This window comes from Lissotriton vulgaris, chromosome 5 (assembly GCF_964263255.1).
Source record: "Lissotriton vulgaris chromosome 5, aLisVul1.2, whole genome shotgun sequence".
In the NCBI taxonomy this organism is placed as follows: domain Eukaryota; kingdom Metazoa; phylum Chordata; class Amphibia; order Caudata; family Salamandridae; genus Lissotriton; species Lissotriton vulgaris.
Genome location: NC_141693.1, coordinates 1,918,661,666 through 1,918,680,471, shown reverse-complemented (window position 1 = coordinate 1,918,680,471; position 18,806 = coordinate 1,918,661,666). Strand labels below are relative to the sequence as shown.

The following is an 18,806-nucleotide window of genomic DNA, read 5'->3' as shown; positions in this document are numbered from 1 at the left end:
CAACGTCTGTATTTTGGGATTACCGGAGAGGTCGGAAGGGTTGACTCCGTACCTCTTTGTCGAGGAACTCGTCCTTGAACATCTTAAGCCTAAGGGCCTCAGCAAATTTTTTACGGTTGAGAGGGCCCATAGAGTTCCTGGTGGTCGCCCGAAGACGGGGGCACCTCCCCGTCCCATAATAGCCCAGGTCCCGAACTTTCGGGATCGAGACGCTATCCTGCAAACAGCAAGATCCACGGGCCCGTTGGCCTATGAGAAAGCTTCACTATCGTTTTTCCCGGACTCAGTTGGTGCAGAGGCAACGGCAGAGCTTTATGGCCATCAAGCGACGCTTGAGGGACCGAGAGATGAAGTACTCGATGATGTTTCCGGCCAGTCTTCGGATTGAACATGATGGGAAAACTTTGTTTTTTGACAATCCTGAGGTAGCCGCGGACTGGCTGGACCGGATTGTGGGCTCGGACCCCGGGGGTCAGGCCCGGACAGATGATGGAGAACAGGGACTTGTCGCTGTGACTATACCGCATTAATATTACTAGTGACGTAATGGAACTGGTCAGGGTTGTTTTTATTTCTCCCCCCCCTGAACTATTTTTTGGGGTTCCCCCTTTTTTGTGTATGTCTGAATGAGGGGGACAATGGTTGGTTCGGGGGGGGTGGGGGCGGGCGGCCTGTTGTAAGGTCCTCCTCCGTTTTCTACTTTTAGATACCTGTAGTTAGTTGGGGGTGACAGGCACACTGCGAGTTGGGGATGTGCGTTTGCTACATGCAGGGGTGCAGGGATTGATTGTGGAGTTGTTTGTTTTGTGTGACCAGAGTTCGCTATGGGTGCCTATGGATATTCTGTTCTTTTTTGGAGACAGGAATGGCCTCCGCTAGGTTGTGCTTGGGATTTTCCGTCCTTAGTTGGAACGTGAATGGCCTGGGTGATAAGATCAAGCGCACTATGGTGAATCACCTGATTAGAAGGCACTCGCCCAATGTGGCGCTACTACAGGAAACTCATCTTATGGGTAAGCGTTGTATGGCACTTCACAGAGGAGGCTATAAACTAGTGGCTCATGCTGGCTTTACTTCCGGCTCTAGAGGAGTGGGGATTTTGGTTAAAAATTCCTTTCCATGGGACCTAATTGGCATCTCTACAATTGGTGACCTCTGGATAAGGGGGGAGATTATTTCATTCCCAGCCCTACAGGAGAAGTATGGCATGGGAGACACTGAACGTTATCGCTATTCACAAATCAAACATGCCTTGCCGGGGGTCATCCCAACAGGTACGACTCTTGCCGAATCCTCCCCCCTGGAGGATAGACTCCTCACTGACCATTTGGATAAGAAAGCGATCTCCCTCACATACCGGAAGCTCATCAACAATCTCCCTGACCCCACGGTAGTTTTACGTAGTCGATGGGAGGTGGATCTGGGAGATATAGCGGATGATGACTGGTTACACGCACTGGCATCGCCAAGAGAGACATCCATACCTTCACGACTGAAACTTGTACAATTAAAAATACTACATAGAATATACTATTCACGTACTCTAATGCACAAGCTAGGGCGCACCACAGAACCTACTTGCCTGAGAGGGTGTGGGTCCCCGGGGACTTTCTTCCATATACTGTGGGCTTGTCCCAAAATACAATCATATTGGGAGGAGGTTTTGTTTGAAATTTCAGAAGCAACTGGGATTGAATTGCAGAACGAACCTAAGTGTTGTATATTGAATATTTGGTCACCTACTGACATGAACAGGGGATTGCAGACCTGGGCGACGCTGGGTCTGGCCATTGCAAAACGTAACATTGCTAGGAGATGGGGCTCTGGACTGAAACCCTCATGTACACGATGGTGTAATGATATGGACTCAGCTATGGTAGCAGAAAGGGCAGTATATGTGCATAGAGGGTGTCCCAAGAAATGGTCAAGAATTTGGAGTAAGTGGAACGAATACCGAGGTAACTTATGTGAACCTCCGGAGGAACTGACGGAACCTGAAGCTAGCCCGTAGTGGGGGTGTGACAGTAACTTTGTTTTGATACTGACTTTTACTGTGTTTGGGAACACAGAAAGAAATGTATTTGGATTATGTGTGCTAATGGGTGGTAAATGGAACTGAGGTATATCATATCTATCACGGAATGCACCCAGGGGGGGTAAGAAATTACAGAAATAAGTATTTCATGCTAGTTGAGGGGAGACACAACTTATGGCACACAAGACTCGTTGTATAGCATGTGCTGAGAAATGTTTAAATAATAATATAGTGACACATACGACCCGTATCAAAAATGCTTGTAACAGGTAACCCTACGGAATGTCGGTAACGACTGGTTTGGTCCTAATTTTGATAGAGACAAGTTATGTTTATAAAATATAAAATAAGACGAACTGAGACCGAGAATAATAATGTACGACTGTAATAAGCCAATGTGTCACAGATTTAAGGCTGGATGTAGATGGTCGGTAAAACTGCATTAATAATGGGATGTGTACATACGATAAATAGTGGCCAGCCTCAGGGTTGTGGGCGTGACGCTGTGTATGGCTGAAAGAAACAATAAACGTCTTAAAAAAAAAAAAAAAAAAATTACTTTCCCCTTACCATCCAGTCGACATGGTCGGACAACAGAGGCAGATATGTTGGTATTTCGGGGTTATGGGAGGGTAGGACTGTCACTTTTTTGTCTATCTACGTCCCCCCAGCTTTACAGGTGGACACTTTCCGCGACCTGGGCCATGTGTTTTTGACTTTGCCTATTGGAACTATAGGGTTGGGCGGGGACTTCAATGCTGTACTGGATGGTGAACTGGACAGGCACCCCTCCCCTGTGCTTTTGCCTTTCTCGCAGATGGCTGGCAGATTTCACTGCCGCATCGGGCTTGGTGGATGGATGGCGCCGTAGGCACCCTAGTGATGTCAGCTATACACACGCCTCTGCGGCGCATCACTCACTGTCTAGGATAGATTATGTTTTGTTACCAGCGTCTCAGGCGGCTCTTATTCAGGAAGTGACTCATTTGGCACGGGGGTGTCTGATCATTCACCGATATGGCTTAGATTGCGGATGGGACAGGGTGATGTGGGTAGGGTGGCACCGATTAATGAGTGGCGTCTGAAAGACCCTGCTGTTAGGAAGGAACTGGTGAGTGTCACGGATTGTTACTTTCAGGAGAATGTAGGCATCGAAGTGTTCCCTGTGGGAGGCGTACAAAACTGTTGCAAGGGGGAGGTTCTCTCCCTAGTATCTGGGCAGAAGAAGAAGAAGAAGAAGAGCAGAAATTGATAGGGTAGAGGCGGAGCTATTGGTCGTGTAAGCCGATGTCTCCTCGGGGAGTGACCCTGGGGCGAGGCACCACCTCGGGTTGTTTCAGGACGAGTACAAGACCCTGACACGTGACGCAAAGACGCAACATGCTACCACGCAGAGTAGAATCTATGAACATGGCGACAAGGCCGGGAAGTTAATAGCCTGGCTGGAAAAGGGTGATTGGGGATCTCGGTTGGTGCCGGAGCTGCGCATCGCGGGTGCGGCGGTCACGTCGGACCCCCAGTTAATTGTTGACGAATTTGCCCGTTATTTTGAGGAGGTTTATACCTCGGCAGGGGACTTCACGGAGGTTGAAAATGCGGATATGATTCGGGATATTCCAATGCCGATTCTGTCTGCCGAACACAGGGAATTTCTGGACTCCGCCCTTACGAACGATGAGGTGGCAATGGCTATCAGGGGGGTTCATTCCGGCAAGGCTTCGGGCCCAAACGGTCTCCCCATTGAACTGTTTAAGATTCACGCTAACCGTTTGGCCCCGCACCTGAAAGATATGTATCTTGAGAGCAGGGACCACGGCGAGTTGCCTTACGATCAACGTATAGCCAATATTGTGCTTATCTATAAGGATGGTAAGCCGCGTCTGGATTGTTCCTCGTACCGCCCGATCTCCCTGTTAAACGTAGAGCCTAAAGTGTTAGCCAAACTGCTCGCCGCCCGACTGGTGAAGGTCATCACGACGCTGGTGCATCCGGACCAGTCCGGTTTTATGCCGTGTCGGAAAACCGCCCTCAATCTCAGACGGCTCCACGGGGTGGTGGCGGGTGCATCTCGCATCCATGAAGCAGCTGTGTTGTTGTCCCTGTATGCCACAATGGCCTTTGATCAGGTGGAGTGGCCATATCTCTTTGCGGTTTTAGAGAAGTTGGGGTTTGGCCCCGCATTTATTGGTTGGGTTCGCCTTCTCTACTCAGCACCCCTGTCTTGTGTGGTCGTTAACAACCATAGATCCCGCGACTTCACTTGGGAGGGGCACTCGTCAGGGTTGCCCTCTCTCGCCACTCTTGTTCGCCCTTGCACTGGAGCCGCTTGCGGCCTGGGTGCGGTGGGACCGTTCGATTAGGGGACTGAGTTGGACACCGGAGTGGGAGGATAAGATCTCGCTCTATGCTGATGACATCCTTTTGTATCTGACCTCCCCTTGCAGTTCCCTGGTGGTTTTTATGGATATTCTCGCTGTCTTCGGGAGGTACTCCGGCTTCGCTATTAGCTGGGCGAAGTCAGTCCTTTTTGTATTAAGTGGTGATCCGCCTAGAGTGCCGGCGAACTGCCCGGTGAAATTGGAACTGATCAGTTTTCGTTACCTGGGGATCCAGATATCAAAGGACCATAAAGTGCGTTTTAGCCTGAATCTATTACCCCCTTTGGCCAGACTGCGAGATGATGTCGCTAGATGGAAAGGTTTACCTATCTCTTTGGTGGGTCGCGCGGTCCTCTTCAAGATGATGGCCCTCCCGCGCTTTTTGTACGCTCTGCAGAATTTCTTTGACCCGGTGCCTCCGTTGTATTTTAATGAGATTGAATCGTTGCAGCGCGGCCTGCTTGTGGAAGGGGAGGCCACGTATTGCATTGTCAAAATTGATGTTGACTTGGTATGACGGGGGTATTGGTCTGCCTAATATTAGGAAATACTATTGGGCGTCCCAACTGGCTCCTATCAATCATGCCATTTACGGCTCACCGGTTGGCCCGGGCTTTGCGATGGATCGTGGCCAGGTGTCTGGGGGAGAGTATACCAGAGTGTTGTATGTGAGGTGCGGTCGTTTCCCTTTCGTGGGTTCTCCATCTACGGCGATGAGGGTATGGCACGAGGCCAACAAGGCCCTCAAATGGGGGTCGAATAACACTAGCTACGCCTTTGTGGAGCTCAGAGAAAGTGGGCTCTCTCTGGAAAACGAAAGGGTTTGACCGTTGGGATTTGATTGGAATTACTCAGGTACGTGATGTGTGGGGTAAAGATAGGGTGTTGACGTTTGAGGAGTTACAGGCCAAGTACCAACTGCATGATACGGAACTGTTTAGATACCTTCAGGTCAATCACGCTTTACATGCTGTAATTCCCAGTGGAGTGACACCCCCAGTAGCCTCCCCGCTTGAAGACAGACTGTTGGATGGCTATCTGCCCACCAAAGCAATATCGCTGACTTACAGAAAACTTATTAATCACACTGAGGATCCCCTGGTCCGATTCAGGGAACAGTGGGTGGCAGATGGCTTGGTCCTGGATGAGGAAGATTGGAGGGAAGCGGTGTCATCCCCTAGGGTAGTGGCGGTCCCGATGAGGCTCCGATTGGTCCAATTACGTATTCTGCACCGTTCCTACACTACGGGTCCTGGATTGTTGAAAATGGGGTTGGCCGTATCTGGGGATTGTCAGCGAGGTTGTGGGGTGCCTGGTACGTTCCTTCATATCCTATGGGAATGTGAGACGGTCCGTGATTTTTGGAACAGGATACACCTGAAGATGAGTGAAGTTTGGGGAGTGCGGATTGAGTTGGAGGCACGTCGCTGTCTGTTGAATGTTTGGGAGCCCACCGACCTCTCGATTCATGGCAAGGTTTGGGTCACGTTGGCTTGTGCGATAGCCAAACGTAATATTGCACAACTCTGGGGTGCTTCTCGTGCGCCTCGGGTTGGGAAGTGGATGGAGGACCTCAAGTGGTGTATGTTTTGGGAGAGGTCTGTGTATGTGTCGAGGGGGAGACCCCGCAAGTGGGGCAAGGTCTGGGGAGTCTGGAACGCTTACCAGGGTGATATCTGTACACCACTTGATGTGGATCCCGACAGTGTGGAACCGGAGGACACCTAAGTCTGTTCTTCATATTCTGTTTATTTGTCTCTGGTGGAGGTCTATGTTCTCACTGTATACATTTGCAGTCACTCAATGCGCTCTGGTCAGTTTTGAGTTGTGTAATGTCTTTATTATCGTTTAATAAAAAGATGTTTAAAAAAAAAAACATTGACAAAGCCAACAGATTTTGCATAGGCGAAACCTATTCTCTTTGCCAGTGCTTGTTTACTTCTCAAGACTGTTGGCCCTACTCCAGGACCAATTCAAGGGTTCTGGCGGGTGGCCTACAAGACTCCTTCCATTTGCTGCCTGGTCCGGGTAGTAGTTAAATGTCTGTTCCCTATACCAAATTAGTAGAATTGTGGCATTGAACAACAAAGTGACGGCCGTCTCCATGCAGCAGAAATGGTAATTTTCATCAGCCTTGGCTTAACCCACCAAGAGAAATGGCAGGTGTGCCTGCCATTGGGGTACTTTCACTTGGCTCTCTGCTCTCGTCTGTTGAGCTCCTCTCTCTTGCTCAAAATGAAAATAGTTTAGAGGAAGAGCAATCGTAAGAATCTTCACCTGTAGATGGCAGGTACCCACTATTCATAACAGTGATGTGGGTAGCCACAGCAGGTCCCACTTCAGGAGGAGCCTGGTCAATCCTACAGCATGCCCTGGTGTACAGAAATGTATCTCTAAATTGACAAATCACAATTGGGTACTCAATATACCAGATGCGATCATGATGTAACACTCAAATGACGACCCAAGTACAAGGGGGGAGGGATCGGCCGTTTATGTTTTATTATTATAATGTACCTCCTTTGCAGTGGGCACCATGCTGACATATTGACCAGCTCATTTTGATATAGGATTATCACAGGAGAATGGCTTCTGTACTATCTGATGTATGTATTGATGTATCTTAGTAACATTATGAACCATGCATTATTGTCAAAACTAATAAAATGGGTTGAAGAAAAAAAAAAGTCAGTTCAGTTGATCTTTATTTCGATGATTAAAAACCATCATAAAAATACATTATACAAAATACATGAATTACATTTCTGAACCGTACGTCATTAAAAAGGAAAGTTAAAACATTTAAAACATATGGCAGTATGTGCATCATTCATTACTCAGTCTCTTGTGTTTCTTAATCTTACTGCTACTTTTTTAAAAATTCGTAATAGAGCACAAAGTACGCATATCACTAGCCTTTTGCAGAAAAAGTAGGGCAGTCTTAGCTTGACGGAGTTTTGCCTCTTTAAAGATATCAACAAGAAATCTACGACGGTGAGTTCGATAAAAAGAACCCAAAGTACAAAATGAAAGGTGTCCTGCGGAGACCTATTGTCGCAGCCGCAGGCAACCTTCTGCTCAATTGTTAGAGTAAAACCTGATGGATAGGCTAAAATATTATGTAACAAACTGAGCCTAAAACGACACATTAAAAATCTGTCTTGCTGGTTATACATTAAAAATAATTAGGGCTCCATGCCCTCTCCATTACTCACTAGACGGTGTGCCACAACCAATCTTTTTGCTGAGTCGGAGCTTAATCTACCCGATACAAATTTTTCTAGTAGCTGTTTTTTAGTTTGATGTCTGCATGAGGTGGTAATGGAGGTCGGATCACTAAAGAGTAACGGCTGGTCAAGGAGTCCTAGTGTATCCTTGATATACTTCAGCTTCGGGATTCACCCAAATTCTGAGCCATGTCATAATAGGCCTCAGCTTCACCTGGTCTATGATAAATGGGATCCCAAGCTCAGTGTGTGCAATTCCTGCTGGGGTACTCTGTGGTATCTTCAGGATCCTACGAAGGAATTTGTCTTCCTCCAATTGTAAAGGTTTTCCATCCCTAAAGCCCCAGACCTCTGCACCGTATAGAGCCTTTGCAGTGCTTACAGCTACATAAAGATTCATTACTTGCTCTGGTGACCAGCGGCCCAGCCTTCGGGCAAAGTTAAGTATTGCACCGTTTGTGGAAACCAGCTTTCTACACCTTTCCTCAAATAAAAGATCGAACTATATCTCCCCGTCAAACAAAAGACCCAGGTAGGAAAAAGAGCTCACAGTTTCTAGTGTGTGGTTCCCTATTTTAAATACAAATTTCCTGCAGGGTTTCTTGCCCGCCACCATCATGAAGGATTTGTTCAAATTCACGGACAGATCTAACTTGTCCATGAATTACACAAATCCATCAACAAGACGCTGCAAACTCAGAGCTGTTCGTGCAAGCAGGACCGCGTCATCCGCATACAGTAGTACCGGAAAATGGAGCTTTCCTGCTTTGGGGCAATCCACGTTTAAAGCAACCAGTGTTCTCTCCAAATCATTTATATAAAGAGAAAATAAAAAGGGGGCAAGGATACATCCCTGCCTCACTCCGCTGGTGCACAGGAAGTGATCAGTACTCCCCGCCCCGTGCTGAAGCGGACCTTGGCAGTGGTGTTCCAATGTAATTCTTTGAGAATATTGATAAGTCCGGGGTCAATTCCCAAAATACTCATCATGGTCCAAAGTTTGTTCCTATTTACATTATCAAAGGCCGCAGCCAGATCCATAAAACCCATATAGAGTGTTCCTTTACTAGCTTTTGTATATTTTGCAACTAATGAATAGAGATTAAGGCATTGATCGCTTGTTGATTTACCCGATCTAAAGCCATATTGGGTATCTGCTATGATGTGGTGCTCTTCTGTCCAGGCCATAAGTCGATTTAAAACCGCTCTGCCCAACAATTTGGCTGACACGTCTATCAACGAAATTGGTCTATAGCATTGAGGATTGTCACTACTCCCTTTTTTAAAGATAGGGACAATCAATGCGGTAGACCAAGATCGCGGAAGACCAGATTTTATAGCTGCATTTAACACCCTTGTCATAATGGGAGCCCAGAGGTCGATGTTGCTTAAATAGAGGTCTGGTGGCGTGCCATCAGGCCCCGGTGCTTTGTTACGGGTCAAGCCTTGGATCGCTTGAGTATTTTCTTGAAGTGAAAATTCTAGTTTACCGAGCCGAACCCCATCCCAACCCCCTACAGACACAGTGTCACGGCTGTGATTGTAAAGGCCCTTAAAGTGAGCCACCCACTGTTCGGGGAGTATATTATTACTAATCACCGGGGCATTTCTATCTTGAAAACAGGGTCTATTGATAATTTTCCAAAATTCGTTAAAATCTCTATTCTCCCCAGCCTCCCTCAGGTCCGCCCTGACTTCCGCTTGAAGCGTGGTCTTCCTCTGTTTTACCTTTGTTTTGTATATATTTCTGCAGAGGGCTACTTTCTGTTTATCCCTTGGTTGGGTTCTAAGGCATAATTTTAAATCTCTCAGTGCTCGGGAACATTCGGTATCAAACCATCGTGGTTGAGGGCCGTTCTTTTTGGTACCTTTTACTTTCAGTAGTTCGTCAACCAGGTTAGTTAAAGACTCGAACACCGAGACCAGCGCACCTCCCTCTACTGAGGGTTCAAGACAATCATGGATCTGTTTTTTGCCTTTTTCTACTAGAGTTCCATAGAACTTCTGGGCATTAATTTTTGACCATCTAAGACGTCTCCCCTGGTCCAAACTCGATGGCTGCCGGTTAACTTCTAATGGAGCGACCATTATATATTAATTCCATGATCAGTGGGTTATGGTCACTGAAGGGACTACAGTCTATTCTCACCTCCTTAACCCGGTCCTTTGCAAAAGTAGAAATCACAATATAATCTATAATGGAATGGCATCCCCTGCCTTTGAATGTTGGTGTGAGGGTACCCTCCCTACCTGGGGCCATCAAGTCTATTGTGTGTGTTAGAGCGTAAGTGCCTAATAACTTCATTAAGGTTGATCCCTCCTTATTATGCTCGAAATGTGGCCCACTCTCTACCAGGCATGATGTCCAGTCAGCACTTACAGGGAACAGTTTTGGGCAAAGATGGCAATTTAAATCACCCATTATCAGGACTATTGGTTCTCCTTCCCCTTTCCTCTGCTTGATCTCATGGTTGAGTCCATTATCTAGTTCCTGGATTACGGAGTAATTCCCATCCACTGGCCCTGAGTTATAGATATTGAATATCAGTAACCTCAGCCCTTGTCCTTGGAATTCATCTGCCTGGAGGGTATGCGACGTCCAGGAAGGTTGTGACCATGAGCCTTCTAGGTCCAGATCAACGTACAGAGTTAGCCCTCTCTTAGCTCTGCCTGATCTGCCTTCTTTAGCTGGTTCGAAAAAACACCTATAACCCTCTATTTGATAAGGGGAGGATTCTACCGCCCATGTTTCCTGGAAAGCTAATATATGGAGCTTCTGAGGTTTTTCTTCCAATCACCATTTTCAAATTTCCGTGCCAGGCCTGCGATATTCCAGGACAGTAAAATCAAACCTTCACTCGATACTTTTTCAACCTCTCCTCCCTGATTGTAGATCCTAGGATCATCCTTTCTATGCAACGTAATCCCCTGATCTCCTTCCCCTCTAGTTACTCGGTGTTCATCCACCCTCTTTGCTTGAGAGCTTTCGGTGGTCCTATGTGCACTTAATTGGTTGTCCACCCTTTCGGCCATCTTTTCATTACATTTCACAGTTTGGGGTAGTCAATTTTCATCGAGGGGCAGTAGCGGGCTGAATCTGTTTGCCCACTGAGTGTAACCCTGTCCTCTCTGCACTTGCATATTGGCCCAGTGTCTTGCTGGTGCATATCCTGTTCTGGCATCAGCGTAGTTCAAAATGTTTACAGCGCGTCTCCTCGGGTAGAAATATCCTAGTGGTAGGGAACATATGGTGCTAGTGTGGTTTTTATTGTAGCTACCCAATATGTATTTCACTAGATCGGTGTTCCTAAAATTTACCACAATGCAATCCCCTGTGATATCTTTCCTCCTGCTGCCTATCCAATTTACTCCTCTCATGTGAAGAATCTCCCCACATTCTCCTCCCTGCAGGGGCCTATGTTTGTTTAACCACTTTATTATTTTGTTTTTCAGTTCCGTGTGTGACTCTTTCTCCCCTTCCCTGAGTTTGAGTGCCCCAGAAAAAAACACAACATAAGGGCATGCTTCAGGGGGCAGATTAATATGTGGTAGTGCAGGGTGAACAAATCTGACATTTGACTCATGGCCCGTCGGATTAGTATCAGTGGGAACATGAGTTGTTGGATTTCCTATTTGTGCTAGCTGGGCATGTGTTCGCTATTGGGCCTTATCAATGTCCTTTGTCCCCCCCCTTTTGAGTGTTTCCCCTCTCTACCTCGGCTGTAGGTTTAGGTGTTTCGTGGACTTGTACAATAGTACATTGCTCATTGCTCACACAGTTAATATTGCCGACTATATGTTCGGCTGGCGTAGTGCCTGCTAGGGAGCGGTTTGCAGTTAAATTACAGTCTGTGGGGCCCTTTGACCTTCCCTGCTTTGTCAGTTCGTTTATCACTTTATCTAGCCTGCTAATTATTGGTTTCAACTGATTCATAATAAAAGTTTCCAGGCGTTTTTGAAGGTCTCCTACTACTTCGTCCATCCATCCTGGTGGAATTTGATGACGTGCCACTGTCACTTCGGTGACTGCTGCCTCCCTTTCTTTTGGAGCGTGTATGGCCCTGCTTTGTTTGTTTTTCCAAGGTTGGCCCTTCCGGCAGCCTCCTTGTTTTAATTTCCTACTTGTAGCCTTATTTCTATTTTTATTCGTATCTATAACTGCTTCTTTTACCACCTGCGCACAAGGAATACCTTCAGTGGAGTTTTCTAAAGAGTCGTTGTGAGAAATTGCTGATGTGTTTAAATCAATGGGTTGTGTAGGTGTGTCTGGGATAGACAGACTTCTCTCTGCGCGCTCAATCTCCCTATTGACTTCTCAACATCAGGTCAATCGCAGTAGGTTGTAGCACAGCATTTGGTTCAAGCCCCAATGGATTCGAGGTGCGAGAAGAATGTACTTTACTCGTAGCCGAGTGCATTTTCGTTCTATTGGACATGACTAAAACAGGAAGGGAGGAAGGTGTAGGAACTTACACTGCACCTACTCACCACTACTCTCCCTCCTTGTCTGGTGAGCTAGTGTGTGAATGAATCTTCCCTACTTTACAGCAGAATAGAAGAATAGACCCCACCCCCTCCCTCAATTGCACAATAAATTAAAGTCCACTATTTAAACTGGTCTTTTGGTTTACAAACAGTTCGAAGTTGGGTAGGCGCCTGGGTGTCGTGCTACTAAGAGGGAATTAGTAATGTAATACCTCTGACATAATCACAAGGGGGGTGGCCCAGCCCAGCTTCTTCTGGCCTCTGATGGTCGCAGATGGTCCCGCCCTTGTCCCGGGCTTCTCCCGGGACGCTCCAGCGCGCTCCCGCGACGCGGGGTCAGAGGCAGATATTTAAAGCGCCTTCTGGCGCGTTTCTGGCGGTGGCGGCTTCCGGACGCTTTGCAGGCTGGAACCTGCAGTCCCTGCCACCAAGCGCCCTCCCCCACACAGCGGCCGCAAGAAGCTGTTAGTAAATTGCGGCGGTGGGTGGAGAGCAAGGGGGCGCGAGCAAAGACGAGTCCAGGAAAACAAAAGGCACACACTCCGTACAGCAGGGCCCCCCTCAGGCCGATGAAGAAGCACACAGCAACCGACGCTGCTGACAGGTACCCCTGCTCCACCGGGGAAGAGGCAGATATTTAAAGCGTCTCCTGGCGCGTTTCTGGCGGTGGCGGCTTCCGGCCGCTTTGCAGGCTGGAGCCTGCAGTCCCTGCCACCAAGCGCCCTCCCCCATACAGCGGCCACAAGAAGCTGTTAGTAAATTGCGGCGGCGGGAGGAGAGCAAGGGGGCGCGGGCAAAGGCGAGTCCAGGAAAACAAAGGGCACACACTCAGTACAGCAGGGGCCCCCTCAGGCCGATAAAGAAGCACACAGCAACCGGCGCTGCTGACAGTCTTCACCTGCAGTTGAAGTTCTTCCTGCTTTCTTAGAAGGTCTTCTTCGCAATCCGCTGCTGAATCTATGATATTCACAGTTCATCACCGGGTCAGGTTTTTGGCATATTCTGAGTTCATAAAATTTCTTGTGACTTCCTCCATCTGGAATGTTTGGACTCTCGAAGACCGGAGCTCACTCTCAGTGAGGCAGTTCAATCTATCTCAAATTGACAATCCCAAACAAGCCAGGCATGAACTCTACTCCTCTGCGACTAGCTCCATCACCGAAAAGGTTGATAACTTGGTGTAGGGTTTGGCCGCAAACAGGGTGAACAGAACAGCAGTCTAAATACCTATGGGCGACCACATCACTAACGGATTCTATATTGTATCCATAGTTAGACATCTGTTGGGGAGAGGTGTTTGCCCATCGGCTAGGGCGGTCAACTGCGGAACTGGGTTCGAGTTTCGGCAATGACGCTGAACATCCTGTGATTCTGGGCAAAACACTTAATCTCCCCATAGCTACCAAACGAATGAATGTGTCCTCATGTAATGCAACTGGTGCTATGTAAAGTGCTCCGATACCCGATTCGGGTGAAGTTTGCGCTATATAAAACTCTGTAAAATAAAATAAAAAAGAAATCATAGGCAAGTAGTGAAAGTTCTAGCTCCATTTCACGGCTTCAATATGGCTGGGGTTAGCAGGTGTGGCTGCTTCTACCATTGTGGCGCTGTTCAGTAACCGGTAGCTCTTATTTCCTATGCCATCAGAAAAGCTATCCAGTCCACGCTGTCTGGTGGGGCTCCTCCCATGATGTTTCATTTTGCTGGTTCGTTTCCTCAACAGTGATCGAAGGGAAAAGGTTCTGACAGTTCATCTTGCATCTCAACAAGAGTATGAATTTAAGCAGTGCCTCGAGGAAACTTCTGCAGCTAGTTTGTGGGGGCACTGTGGGTAGATTTCAAGTCCAGGGAGGGGGTAACTGAGCTGGGATAGGGTGCCATAAGTGCTTCTTGGTAAAATTGTGCAGCGTTCTCGCCCTGGTATTGGATGTGTGCGAGGAAAGCGTGTCTTGGCTCGGACCAGGAACCTCTAGGAGGCAATAGGATGGAATAGAGAACCCTAGTGTCACCTGCAAGGAAGAAATAGAAGCAACCCTGATAGTACCTTACTTCTGTAGCATGTAAACAATACAAACCATGACAAAAAGCCAGCCTCTTTTCCCATGAAAGGAAAACATTTTAGAGCGAACAAACACATAGCTAATATGCACAGTATAACAGGAGCCAAGTGCACCCATCCCAACCCTGGAGCAAACTCCATCCCACCGGTCTATGCAGAGGTAGTGCCCTTAAAAAACAAAATGGTTTTAGCCAGAGTGCCCGATCAAGCTGGGAGAGTTTGACGCCTCTGCCATAGCAGGGTAAGTGGACTGCACAGTCATAGCTTAACTCAAAAGCAGAGGATAGGCAGGGCACGTTGGGGGTTGAGGGGTTGAATGGAAGAACAGCCAGGCTGGAAATCAGAGGAACAATATAAAAGGGGACAGTCTGGGCCCCAGTGACCGGTTGGAATCCCAAAAATACAAATGTAGCATGGCAGTCTGAAAGTCAGTTACATACGGTACAATCCTATGGTTAAAAACAACTTTTTGATCCTTTCTAAGTTTCTCGCCTAATTTGTCAGGTTGCATGGCCATACCATTATAATTTGGAAATAAAAGGAGGACCCCGCACAGTTAATTGGGGACTGGGGGGAAATAGAATCTTTTGAACAGACTTGGGTGTCCCCTCAAACAAAAAAACCCACACGGGTTGAGTATTCAACAACTAGCATGCCGTTATTTCGGCGGGAAAGGTAAAGTTACAAGGTTTAAAATAACAATCTCTAAAGGCAGGCTTCAATCAGGGAGACAAAGTCTATGGTTCAATTCAGCTATATTTCTGTAGTGGCCAAATTTACGGTGAATTATGTGAATAGCGGAGCACTTTTTAAACACATTTTGACCATAAACACTTTGAATTAAAATCTAAGCATTGTTTTTTCCACCAGAATGAATTACATAGAAAACACAGTAAAAAGTAGTTCAAAGAGGTATTAAAAATTATTTTCCACACCAAGAATTGCAAAAAAACTCCGTTGTGCATTTATTATATAATCACAATACAATATACAAGATTTTTAAAAAACACATTATAATACATTTCATAAAAAGATTTTTTTTAAAAAAGCAAGAATCACGAGGTAACTATTATTTGGGTTGAATTTGCTTTGTCTTGGACTGCCAGGGGGAGCCACCGTCTTCCTATGGGTTTTTTTCAATTGCCCATTCAAAAAATTTTTTTTGATGACTGGCGCAATGCTCAGGATGGGTTGCTATCAAGTTCCTTCTTGTTCACCTCCAAATTCTTTCTTAATTATTAGAATCGGCCTCCCTGCTCCTGGTCTCTGGCAGTCTTCCACACGTCCCTCCACTAATCCGGTATGGGCCGTCTCCAACCTCCTCCTGAGCATTGCGCCAGTCATCAAAAAAATTTTTTGAATGGGCAATTGAAAAAAACCCATAGGAAGACGGTGGCTCCCCCTGGCAGTCCAAGACAAAGCAAATTCAACCCAAATAATAGTTACCTCAACCAGTGGGATCAAAAATCAAAAATTGAAGATTTTTTCCTGAGTGCGTCATAATCCGATGACTACAGGGTACAGAATTCAATTAAACTGTATCCAGTGGGCTGTCTGCCCTATCTAATTTAAAGAATCAGTCCTGAAGAAGGTCCAAATACAGAATACCGAAACGCCGCGTCGACTTGTGATTCTTGCTTTTTTAAAAAAAATCTTTTTATGAAATGTATTATAATGTGTTTTTTAAAAATCTTGTATATTGTATTGGGATTATATAATAAATGCACAACAGAGTTTTTTTGCAATTCTTGGTGTGGAAAATAATTTTTAATACCTCTTTGAACTACTTTTTACTGTGTTTTCTATGTAATTCATTCTGGTGGAAAAAACAATGCTTAGATTTTAATTCAAAGTGTTTATGGTCAAAATGTGTTTAAAAAGTGCTCCGCTATTCACATAATTCACCGTAAATTTGGCCACTACAGAAATATAGCTGAATTGAACCATAGACTTTGTCTCCCTGATTGAAGCCTGCCTTTAGAGATTGTTATTTTAAACCTTGTAACTTTACCTTTCCCGCCGAAATAACGGCATGCTAGTTGTTGAATACTCAACCCGTGTGGGTTTTTTTGTTTGAGGGGACACCCAAGTCTGTTCAAAACATACCATTATAATTACCAGAACAAATAGTTCTAGTATGGAAAGATTCTTTGACGAATAAGGATTGGGCTATTTTTGTGCAAGGTGCACTGGTATATGCAGTGCGCTAAAGACCAGATCCCAGCGAAGAGTGCTAGATGGCGGGAGATGGACGAGCACTGAGGGGGTCCCAAAATCAGCTAGCACTAGAGTTCTGAATGGCTTGAAGGAAATTAATAAGATACTCACATGCAGCCCTAGATTAAGCGATTTGAAGTCATTCAGAAGAGTCCTAATAACGGATTGCTTATGTTAACTCAAGACAGATTCCTCTTCCCTCTAGCTCGACTGTCAAGGTACCCCGATGCTCCTGTCCTGAAGTTTAGCTTGTAAAGGTTATCCCGGTTTGCCACCTTTAGATCTGATTGACAGGAGTGCCTCTGCCACATCGGAGTGTCAGGTTTATCATCCGGTCTCTCATATCACGGGGTACCACCATGCCCCTCACCTCCAGTTCTACCAGGGGTAACCCCATGTTCCTCACCTTCAGTTCTACCAGGGGTAGTTCCATGCTGGGTGATCTCCAGTTAGGACTGTCAAAGATAAGTCCAAGTTTTCCACCTCCATTTCTGATTGTCTGGGTTACCCCATACTTCTCATCTCCAGATCGGAGTGTGAGGGGTGCCCCAAGTCTCTCACCTAAAGTCCGGATTGTCAGTTACCCCATGCCACTCACCTCCAGTTCTACCAGGAGTACCTCCATGTCTCACACCTCCAGTTGCGTTTGTTACTGGTACCTCATGTCACTCAGCTCCAGTTCTGACCACCAGCTGTAAGCACGCGTCTCTTACCTCCAGTTTTGACCATCAGATGCACCTACACGCATGTCTTTCAACCCCAGTTGTCAGATGAACTCACAGGTATTGCACCTCCAGGTATGTCAGGATTACCCCAATATCCCTTGCCTCACGTTCCATCATGAATACGCCCCACATCTCCTCTCCAATCCAGACTCTCAGAAGTACCCCCTTGTCTCTTGGCTTTATTTTAGTAAGAGGCTACCAGGTCGAGCAGCTCTCTACAAATACAGTCATGAAACCTCTCACCTCCACCTTCGACGCAGTCTTGCTTTCTTCCGCTGCCCAGATCTGCAGGCTCTCCAGCTCCTTTTTCAGTCGCTCCACGTGGGCATGAAGTCTCTTCTGAAAAACAATCCAGGTGTTAATCTTATCCAACAGCTATTCTGCATATGAATATCAAGTTTAACTTTTCCAAGCAAGCATGAACATTTCATCTGTGCAGCTGCCCTATGATGCTACAGACTGCATTTGTTGGGGTAAACACTGTACGCACTGTACTCACAGGTCATTATGTCGAGAGCCTACACAGCCACGCTCTTCAATAGGCTTCAGAGGTGAACATCACCTATTATAAGAATGTGACATCACATAAACACTTCGCATTCTCCTACCCTTCCACATGTTATTTTGTCCTACTTAGAAGTCTTCCTCAGTAGATACAAAAGACTTATCTTCATCAGACATGCAACACCTTAAACATTGCCTGCATTTTATCAAGGACTGATGTCCAGTACCTACCTGAAGCTCAACCTCACCAAGAGAGCAAAAAAATAGGAACGAGTCCAAACCTGGCTCAACAAATACATTTGGATGGATTAGAACCCCAAACTTTCATCCATTGCCACACCCTTAGCACTGACCTTACCCTGGGGTCACACATCGCCAAGAAAACCAAGGCTGTCTTTTACCAGCTCTCTCTCTAACGAGTAAAGTGAAACAAGTCCTCCTAGACAGGGACAATAAAAACGTTCCTCCAGTCCTCATATTCACTCATCTGGACTGTGACAATGTTCTACTACGCGGCTTCCCAAATCTACACTGGACCCCCCTTAAGGTTATCTTACACGCATCAACAAGCCTCATAAAGGTCATGAAGAAATATGATCACAAACCTTCCATTGAGCTCCCTAGGCAGGCCACACCAACTTCAAAACCAGCTGCATCCTCTACAAAACCATCATGACTTGCACATCTGGCTGACAAGCTCAGTATCTGAGCCAGAACACCATCAGATTGGAGACAAAAAAAAAGCAAAAGAAAAGAAGCACACCGCCTTCTCGATCTCTGCATCCAGTATCTGCAAAAACATCCCTATATCAATCAAGACTGTCCAACCCCTTCCCCAATCTAGAAAGGAGCTGAAGAATAACATTTTTAAAAAACACTAAATGCAGCAACAAGACAAGTTGACAGTATCTTCGCTTTTCACACTGTACATTGCGCTTTTAGTTCGGCTTCTGCTCTACAAATACCAAAAACAACAAGAAGCACACAAGAAAAATACTTACCCAAAATATTAAACTGAAAAGGATATCATGGAAAAAATATATTTTTTTTAAAAAAGTGATAAGAGGCCACAGAGTATACTTTTTCTCCCAAATGTTTTTTTCAGTATGCACCTTGTCTACCAGGTTGCTCCTTAACTGCTTTCTCACTCTCTAAAGATACATCTCATCCTGCAT

General features: G+C 46.2%; 1 protein-coding gene across 1 annotated transcript in view; it reads right to left on the bottom strand.

The window, feature by feature from the left end:
* The window catches only part of LOC147717720 (E3 ubiquitin-protein ligase TRIM39-like), a 211,432-nt gene that overhangs the window by 141,310 nt on the left and 51,316 nt on the right, over nt 1-18,806 (bottom strand). Inside the window, exon 2 of the mRNA XM_086924503.1 lies at nt 17,371-17,466. Within this exon, the coding sequence (XP_086780629.1) occupies nt 17,371-17,466 (96 nt within the window). The remainder of the gene's footprint in view (nt 1-17,370; nt 17,467-18,806) is intronic.